Below are 9,740 nucleotides of genomic sequence, written 5' to 3'. Positions count from 1 at the left end.
TTGGAAAGGATCATTCTGAACTTATGAACTTCCCTAGAAACTTGAATTATATTTAAAAATCATATCAGAAACATGTCACACCTTCAATAGTTAAAGGAATATAAACTCAATCTTGTTTTTGCCATCTCAACCACATATCTCATGCAGTAGCCATCATCATCGTTCTTACTTCGTAGTCATCCATCATCACTATTATTGTTATTGTCAACTATTGTTATTCATGGAGATAGGAGAAACCAGACAATTTTGTAGGGGCTCGAAGTTCAAACTATTAGAAACCTCTTATCTTGTTTAATATTTTTGTTCTTTTTAAGAAAATGTTAATATTACTATATATATATAAATATTTTAACAATCTCTATCTCTCCATGCAAAAGATAGCCTCTTTGAAGCTTGCCGCCACGCTTATTGCTCGTTGTCATCTCAACAATATTATGCTCGCCGCTCACCAAGTTTGCCACCGGAGAGAAAAGAGGGCGGGTATTATGTGAATAAAACAATATTTAGAGAAGCCCATTTTTTTTTTTTTTTTTTTACCCTGAGGATAAATAACTTGATGTTAGGTAATTTTGGGGGTCCTATCAAAATTTTAGATAAAAATGACAAATGAATTAGCTGAATACAAATGCTGTTTAACTCTTTTTCTTTAGGACCCCACTATTTTAGCCCTCATTCCATGAAAGAATAGGGCAACATAAAAAGACAAATGAAAGCAATGATGCTCATTTGATTGGTGCAACAAAAGTGCTTATGTGTAGTATAACAAGACAATGGAGTAAGAAAAAATCTCTCTCACTCACTTCGTAGACCAATCCTCTTTTTCCTTTTTTTTTTTATTTTTTATTTTATTTATTCATATTATTTTGTATTTGAATTTGTGTTTGCATACAGCCCGCCAGCCCGGCATGCTTATGAAAGCAAAGAATAATTAGCATTATAAAACGCCAAAACGGGCTAGAAACCAAAAGGCACTATAATAAAAAATGTTAAAATGAAATTATACAAAAATAAAGGGGCACCATTGCAAAAACTCCGAGAACACAATCGAGGCCACATAAAGGAAGCGAACCACAGTAGTATATTACTAAAAAAGTTGCAGATTCAGGGAGAGAGAGAGAGAGAGAGAGAGAGAGAGAGGGCCAAAGGCCAAACCGGCGTGCTCTCTAGGTCTGAGGAAGAAGAGGGTTCAGCGTGTGTGAGAGAGAGATGTCAGACCTAGACAGGCAAATAGAGCAGCTGAAGAAGTGCGAGCCTCTCAAGGAGTCGGAGGTGAAGGCCCTCTGCCTCAAAGCCATGGAAATCCTCGTCGAAGAGAGTAACGTTCAAAGGGTAGACGCCCCCGTCACAGTAAGTCCTCTCTCTCTCCATATATATGTATAGATAGAGCTTGTGTTGTTTTGATTTAGTGAGAATGCTAAGGATTATGGGGTTGGATTTCTGGGTTTGTATGATTTTTGAGTTGTGGTTTTGATTTGGCTGTGGATTCCAATGTTGGATTTGGTTTTGGCAAGTGGGTTGTCTCTACTTTTTTCATGTTGCTGAAATGTGACCTAAAATTGAAGGAAGATTCTTGTTGTAGTGTTAGATTTTGAAAAGTTGCTAAAATAGTTGGATTTAATCCATGTAATTGTTATTTATTGGAGAAATCAACTTGGTTGGAGATACTTGTAGGGTTTAGGATTTTGAGCAAAAATTTGAACATATGGCAATAATTTTGTGCATGTAAGCTTTGTTAGAGAGGCTTATGATTGGGAGGTAGATGTCTCCGCCTCTTTTTTTTCTTTTTTTAATTTGTTGTACTCAGTTAGAGCAAGACGGGAAGGTGAAGACAAGCTTTGGTGAATTCCTTCTAAAAAAGGGTTGCTCTTATTCTATAAGATTCTTGTTTGTAATGTTGGCATTTCTTTTCCTTGGAAGAGTTTTGACAGACCATGGTTCCATTTAGAGCGAATTTTTTTGCTTAGTTGGCGGCCCTAGGAAAGATTCTTACTATGGACAACCTTAGAGCATTAACAGTTGACACTATAAATTTAGGGAAAATCTCAAAAAAATTACAAAAACTCACCTACAGCAGCTTCCCTACATATTCCCATAGATTATTATAATCCTAAAAAAACACTCACACGCTCTCTCCTTTATCCTCTCACGTCTCCCAAATCCCAATCCCTTTCTTCTTCCTCCCTCAGAACTCCCATCTCCCTCTTCCCTTCACCATTCTCACCTCCTGCAAGGCTGCAACATTCCATCAAATGCAACCACCGAAGAAACACAAACCCATCTACAACACCTCCAATATCTTTCTACCAGCTGGCCATCAATCCAAAATCACCAAACAAATTCTCAACTTTCATTGCCAGCCTCAACTTTCAATTTCTGGCCATCCAGCCAACCAATTTCCACAACAGCCAAATACCCATAAATCAACCTAGTAAATCTAGAGATTACCTCATCGAAGGAGACCCAGGGCTTAGAAGCCATCAGAGGTGGCTTAGACCCGGAGCAATCTCTTTGATCACAAAAAATGTGTTAAAGCTCTTTGATTAAGGGGCTCACTAAACTATCGAGAAATGGCTTTTGGCCTAGGATCTCTTTCACCAACACCCACAGTGTCGGTCAACCCACCGACGTCCTCTCCCCCTCTTTGTCAGTTCTCTGCATCTCTCTCTCTCTCTCTCTCTCTCCCTCCCCCTCAGACTCTCCCGAGCTCTCTCTGAAAGAAAAAATTAAAAATAATATTTTAATGTTATAGGAAAAGATAATGGGTAGCTATTGTGGAGTGTATTTGTTCAAAGAAACAAAAAGTAGTTTTGTTCCATATATTTAAGGGAAATTGTTGGGTAGCTCCTGGGAATGCTTTTAGGAAGAGGCATATCATTGTGGTTGATTGGTGTTGTGTGTGCAAGAGGGATGAGGAGTCCCTGGACCATCTTCCTCTTCATTGTGAGGTAGCTTGTGCATTATGCGTGCATTTTTTAGTTGTTTTGGGCTTTCTTGGGTTATGCCTAGAAGAGTAGCTGATTCGTATGCTTGTTGGTGGACGGGTGGTAGCTCTCAAAGTGTTGTTGTGTGAAAAATGGTGCCTTATTGTCTTTTGTGGTGTATCTGGAGGGAACGGAGTGTTAGACGAACGCAATGTTAGATGTTTCGAGGACTGTGAGAGGACATTGGTGGAGCTTGTCCTTATTTTTTAATACTCTGTATGCTTGGATTGATGCGTTTTTAGCTCATTTTGTGCTTAGCTTTCATTATTTCCTTAATTCTCTTTTCTTCTTCTAGTTAAGCGTTTCTATTGTATACTTCTCATGTACCCGAGTTGCGCCTTTCGCTTTTTAATGATATTTCGATTACTTATCAAAAAATATTTTGGGCATGAATGGTATTTTTTTTTTTTTTTGAATTCATGTCATAATGACAAGAGTATTTTGTTTCTGTTTTTGTGGTCTTTCAAGTTTTTAATGTTCGGTTAAACTGAGCTTTATAGGAATGGAAGGTCTAAACTTGCTTTGGTAATTACTCTACCCAGTTTTAAGTTTTTCTTTGTGAATTAGGCAGTCTGTTTTGTTAGATTCCTGGTCGGTGATGGATTCCAGTTTAATCAACATAAGAGAGCTTTGCAGGATTCATTGCTGCATCAAGTGTTAGTCTTTGACTTACCAAAGAATGAAGCTCCTTTTACAGGGTCATAATAACATGACAAAATGTAAGAAATTTGTAAGGCCTTTGTGTGTGTGGTGGGGGGGGGGGGGGGGGGGGGTGCTGGGGGCTGTTAGAAGGCTCTTTTGGTTGTGAGGTGCTGAAACTGACCATACAGGTTAGCCTTTCCATTTATCTGGTTGGGATTCAGGTCTAACCTAATTAAAATTTTATTACCTCAAAACTTTGCCCAACCATTTATTTGCAATAAATTTTGAATTGCATAATTTGGGTGCTGCTCTTTATGAGATCTTGTAGATCTCCTAGATGTGGCAAATTAAGAGACAGCTCTTCTGCGGTGATTGTGACACTGATGAGAACCTGGAAGTTCCTATTCTTTTATGGAACCAAAACAGGCACAGTAGATGATATCATAGAAGGTGGGAATCTATATGTTAGTGCTCCTGCATCATTCTTGCTCTTTATAAATTAAGCAATGTCTGGTGGCTAAGCCCCCTAATCAGATTCCACTATGAGGATAAGTTTCTGTTGTCATGACGCATTGATTTGGCAGACTACTGCACTATCGGCTATATCTTGCTCATCTGAAATGGGAGGCAAGGAAAGAGTACAGTGCCAAAGTGTCTAGTATTTAAGCCTCGTTGATGTTGCTTTTGTAGTTTGTTAGTAATGCAAATCTGTATCACTTGCAAATGCTGTTTTTCTTTAACCATCATTTGATTCCCCCTTTTACTTATTTCTTCTATATTTAGATGTACTAGGAAGGGGTAGGGAGGATGAGCAAATCTGGAGTGGAAGTAGGGAATCCAGAATTTATCGTATATGTTTAAATATATTCCATTGGTCAATATACATTTAGACATATTCCATTGGTTAAAATCATGATTGTGATTCAGGCTGACTGATGTCAGTTGAATATCTTTTTTGATAGATATGTGGCGACATCCATGGGCAATTCTATGACATGAAAGAGCTTTTCAAAGTAGGAGGTGATTGCCCAAAGACCAACTACTTGTTTCTTGGAGATTTTGTTGACAGAGGATTTTATTCTGTGGAGACATTTCTGCTCCTATTGGCCCTGAAGGTAATAATTTTTCAATATCCTATTTTTGAAATTAAGTGAGAGCTTGTGTCAAACGTAGTCAGCCTTTGCAGGTTGTTGCATTTTCTATTTATATTCCTCAGATTTTCTTTTTCCTTTCCTTAGACCTTGTCTTCCATCCATTTCATTAGGAGGTTCTCATAGAAATGACACTTCTGTGGCTTCTAAAACATAGTCCTCTCTGTGAAAAGTCCTTAGTGGAATGTTTATTTTCAGTAGATTGTCATTCATCTCAAGATTTACTTTGGACCACCACATTGCATAATTGAACCAATAAGGTGTTTTAAGGCCTATCTTTGTCCGTCGACCTTTGTGATCGCAGGTATGTGCTACCACTGTAAGGCTTTGCGTTTAACTGATGGGAAGTTGGCTTGGTGTTAACTCCCGAAAATGTGCTTGATGTTTTAAGAAAACTACCCCGAATTTTAAACAATCTGACTCTTGAGAAAATGTATGACATAAAACGGAGGAAGAGGAGCAGCAGCAGGTGAAGAAACACTCCTCGTGAACTTGGAAGGGTCAAACAGATGTTCTAAAATACTGGAATGCTTGCTAAACCAGCAGTCATAAAGCTTTGGGTACAGAAGTTTTCAAACAAAATCCTATATAAGAATAAACTCACTGTTGTGTCACAAATTAACTTCAGAGTCATTTCTAATTAAAGGCACTTTGTTGACTCAAAGTTGACCTTAAAAATAATATTAACTGCTCAAAGAGAACCCTCCCCATATGAAATTCCTATCTACTGTTCCTAGTAGGTCCCAGATATAGCAATACAGCAGGGTACCAAAACTAACCAATAGAGGCTCTTTGTGAAATATCAAAGATTTATATCATCATTTGAATATTCTCACATCAAGTAAATGTTCACAATTGCATTTTCTTTGTGGGACCTGTTGAACTGGTTGTGCAGTCAAAGTGACCGTCTGTCATCAAACTTTTTCTTGAATTCGTTGAGTGTGGAATGTGCATCTTGATTTGCAAATTGCCAACGTCAGATTGCAAATATCAATAGACTACACAATTATAATCTTTTCACCTAGTCTTTTGATGTATTGTTGATATATATATATATATTTTGTCATTTCTAATTATTAAGTTTTTCATCTAATAAATTCAATCAGGTGAGGTATCCAGATCGGATAACTCTCATTAGAGGGAACCATGAGAGCCGTCAGATCACACAGGTTAAGTCTCTTTAAGTGGTATATCTGTTTCAACTTTCTATGCTCTTAGAATATTTCTTTTCTGTTTATGTGATCAGAGCATTTACCATTTATCTGTTCTATTCAGGTATATGGATTCTACGACGAGTGTCTACGTAAATATGGCTCTGTGAATGTTTGGAGATATTGCACTGATATATTTGATTACTTAAGGTTTGGCCATATCCTTTAAAACCACAATACACTTGTCTCTTGGAATGTAAGAATGATGTAGTGATAGGCAGGGGATGTTAGGATAGAGATTGGGATTTACTACAATTAGGCTGCCTGAATTTTAATGAAATTTGGGCCACTCAAGTGGAGATTGTGGGGCTCATTTGCGTCGGACAGGTGGGTTCTGCACCCTAGGCTGCCCAGAGCAGATGGGCTCCACAACCTTCTGTAAAATTCAGGCAGCGCAAGTGTAGTGGGGTCCCTATCCTTAGGACAAGGTGCAAAGTTAAGATTCTTGTGGTAGTTGCCCTAATCATCCTTCCCTTTTTTGGATGGTCAGAAATTATGTATAAATTTCATATAGTTTGATGGTTGGGATCATCAGATCAATTATGTATAAAGTTCATATAGCTGTGCGGCCATCTCTCTATTATTATTATTATTATTATTATTATTATTATTATTACTATTATTATTATTATTTTTATATTTTAATAAATAACAATTTAGCCTTCATACTTGAAAAAATAAGTATGTACTTCCTCAAAATATTTCTGTTAAATTTTCTAAAAAAATGTTTTGTGTTTTATTTTTTGAAAAGTGTTTTTTGTTTTTGTGGGCTAGCTGGGTTGTTCCTCGGTATACTTCATGTGTACTTAGGGCGTTTTACGCTTTTTTTAATAAAATCTTCTTACTTTATCAAAAAAAAAAAGTGTTTTGTTGATTAAACATTGTTTTGTGTTTTGTTGTTTGAAAAGTGTTTCATTTGGTAACTTGTTTACAAAAAGTGTATTTTTATGTTTGAAAAGAAAAAGACTTTTCAAACACGCTGCCAAACTAGCCCTTATTACCCAACTTGCAGGTGCCCTGGATTTTAATTTTGCTATATTAGGGTGCATTTGGAAGCAAGTACCAAAGTTTCATTGTTTCCTTTTGATTGCCATTTTCCACTTTCACAAGTTCAAGATACTGTATAGTTGACGCAATTCTTAAGATAAGCAGATATGACCCACTTTACTGTGTGAAAGTAAGCAGAGCCTTTTAGGTGACATGCAGTAACAGTATTATACTTGTGCCTTAATTTATTTTTTAAAGTTGAATTGACCATCAAATATTACCCTAGGGGCCAAATAAAGTCTTTCTCCAATTCAGTTGCTTCCAACACAGCCTAGATTTAGGTACTTTTGTTATGTCTTTCCATTGCTGCTTCTAAATTTTGACTGTGTTTGTTACAGTCTATCAGCTCTCATTGAGAACAGAATTTTCAGTGTCCATGGAGGCCTCTCTCCTGCCATATCAACATTGGATCAGGTCAGAGAACCCATCCTGAATATGTATATATTCTTTGAAGATTTATATACTAATAATGTTCTATTTGCCAGATACGAACAATCGATCGGAAGCAAGAAGTACCTCATGATGGTGCTATGTGTGACCTCCTGTGGTCTGATCCTGAAGATATTGTTGATGGTTGGGGTTTGAGTCCCCGTGGTGCTGGCTTTCTATTTGGTGGCAGTGTTGTTACTACTTTTAACCATACAAACAACATTGACTACATATGTCGTGCCCATCAGTTGGTAATGGAAGGATATAAATGGATGTTCAATCACCAGATAGTTACGGTGTGGTCAGCACCAAATTACTGTTACAGGTAAATTAGAAATTTAGGTTTGTCTCCTTTGCTTAGTTCTTGTATTTATGGTTGGTTTCATTCTTGGATGTGTTTGCAGATGCGGTAATGTAGCTGCAATCCTTGAGCTAGATGAGAATCTGAATAAGCAGTTTCGTGTGTTTGATGCTGCTCCACAGGTTTGTACATATAATACACTTGCAATTCATTACCAGATAAAAATAGGTGTTTTTTCTTGTCTAGTACAAATGGCTGCGTACACTTTTATTTAAGTTTATCACATTGCTAGTCTGAGTTATACCCTCTTGATGATGGACATTGAGCCAGTGTAAATATATGGCTTTATTTACTAAAAGAACTTATTTGATCTTTTAGTTTTAATTTATTACTTTGTTTGGTAAGGTTTGTACCTGATATATGTAATCCCTTACCATCTGAGCCATGAGCAATGAACAAGAGGCATAGTACCAATATATGACTAGAATGGTTCTAGTCTCCCCAAGGATGGGGATGCACTTCTAGTTGATCTGGTTTCTGCAATCCTGTGATTCAGACTATAGGTTATATGACCTGCCATCAGTGCGTACTCCATGTGAACTGTTTTCAGTTTTATACAAACAGATGACTGAAAGGCATGATCTCTGTGTATGGCCCACGGGAAGAGATGTTTCATGCTGTACTTCAACATTATAAAATACTTCTTGATTGAATTCACTCTTGTATTCTGTGCTACACTGAAAGATTAAAATGATACGCAGGAATCAAGAGCGGCGCCGGCCAAGAAACCTGCACCAGATTACTTTTTATGAGACCAATTTGGTAAAGTTATACTATTTATCATCCAATATGCTTGCATTGATAAACAAGAAGATATACAGTCGAATGGAGGAGATGATCTTATGTAATACCAAAGGAAACTGCACATTGGCTGCTTAATGATCGGTTTCCCCAAATGACGAGCGAGCGGTCTACTTTTCTGTTCGTGATTGGTTTGGATTATTGGGTTTCCATTTCTTGTTAGCCTGCTTTTCTTTCATCTTCGATGTTTGCTTGTAACTGTAGTGTCCATTACATAGTCTATGCGAATCATCAAATATAGAAGCCCTATCCACCTTGTTCATTTGGTAGCAGAGGGGCAGGGGGTCTTGAAAAGGGATGAAGCTTTGGTTCCATCTACAGGAGTATGAAAAGTAGTGGATTAGGAACAATGGGTAGGTAACTGTTCAGAACAACATCATGGAAAAAGACATTCATGTTGGGTTTTGTTTGTCCTCTTGACAATAAACATTCTTTACTATTATCTTCTCTCATATGATCCACTTGTAGAACCCTGTGCTTTCTCTCATGTTGTATTATATATACTGGTAATCAGGATCTCAAACCATAACCGAAGGATCATCAGGTGAAGGTGACAGTGTATCTGAATGATTGTCTTCACCATGGTCCATATCCTCTCTATAATATATATATATTTTTTTAATCAGCGAAGAAAATCAGGTCGGGTTGTCTTTTGCAAGTAGCACATCATTTACTCCAGTAATGAAAATAACAAAGGAAAAAGAAAATAGAAAGAAAGGAGGGTTATGTGAAATGTTTATAAATATAGTCTTTGATGTTATAGACCTGATTGGCCATGGCACCTTCTACATTGACAATTTCCTTGGAGCTATCATGCATATATAGACTCCTAGAGTTCGTTGTTTTAGATTATGTTTGGCTTCGTGATTTTGTAGGCCTTGTTTGGGAGTACGTTCAAAAAAGTAGTAATTTAAAAATGTAAAAAAAAAAAAAAAAATTTACTTTTGCACTGCAGACAATGGGGCGTGTTTAAAAAAATAAAAAATAAACACAATTTTAAATGTCGAATTGTAATTTTATTAAACGTGTAACTACATTTTTAAAAATTACGTTATTTTTTCAAACCGTTAAACCAAGTAAACGTCCAAGATGGTCTTTCGTCGCGAAAGAAAACTAT

At 36.9% G+C, this 9,740-nt stretch overlaps 1 protein-coding gene across 1 annotated transcript; it reads left to right on the top strand.

The window, feature by feature from the left end:
* Positions 1-1,076: 1,076 nt before the first annotated feature.
* Positions 1,077-9,077, top strand: LOC133875271 (serine/threonine-protein phosphatase PP-X isozyme 2). The gene is made up of 8 exons (XM_062313344.1): positions 1,077-1,347; positions 4,586-4,738; positions 5,881-5,943; positions 6,050-6,135; positions 7,371-7,446; positions 7,518-7,786; positions 7,866-7,944; positions 8,524-9,077. Exons 1-8 carry the CDS (start codon positions 1,207-1,209, stop codon positions 8,572-8,574), a joined length of 918 nt encoding a protein of 305 aa, XP_062169328.1. The 5' UTR covers positions 1,077-1,206; the 3' UTR covers positions 8,575-9,077.
* Positions 9,078-9,740: the final 663 nt, after the last annotated feature.

Source organism: Alnus glutinosa, chromosome 8, assembly GCF_958979055.1.
Source record: "Alnus glutinosa chromosome 8, dhAlnGlut1.1, whole genome shotgun sequence".
In the NCBI taxonomy this organism is placed as follows: domain Eukaryota; kingdom Viridiplantae; phylum Streptophyta; class Magnoliopsida; order Fagales; family Betulaceae; genus Alnus; species Alnus glutinosa.
Note: the sequence above shows the minus strand (reverse complement) of the source record. Positions and strands in the feature narration are given on the sequence as shown.

Coding starts and splice junctions, on each gene's coding strand:
- LOC133875271 (XM_062313344.1), top strand. CDS start 1,207: ATGTCAGACCTAGACAGGCAAATAGAGCAGCTGAAGAAGTGCGAGCCT. Junction 1,348..4,585: donor GGGTAGACGCCCCCGTCACA/GTAAGTCCTCTC, acceptor CTTTTTTGATAG/ATATGTGGCGACATCCATGG. Junction 4,739..5,880: donor TGCTCCTATTGGCCCTGAAG/GTAATAATTTTT, acceptor AAATTCAATCAG/GTGAGGTATCCAGATCGGAT.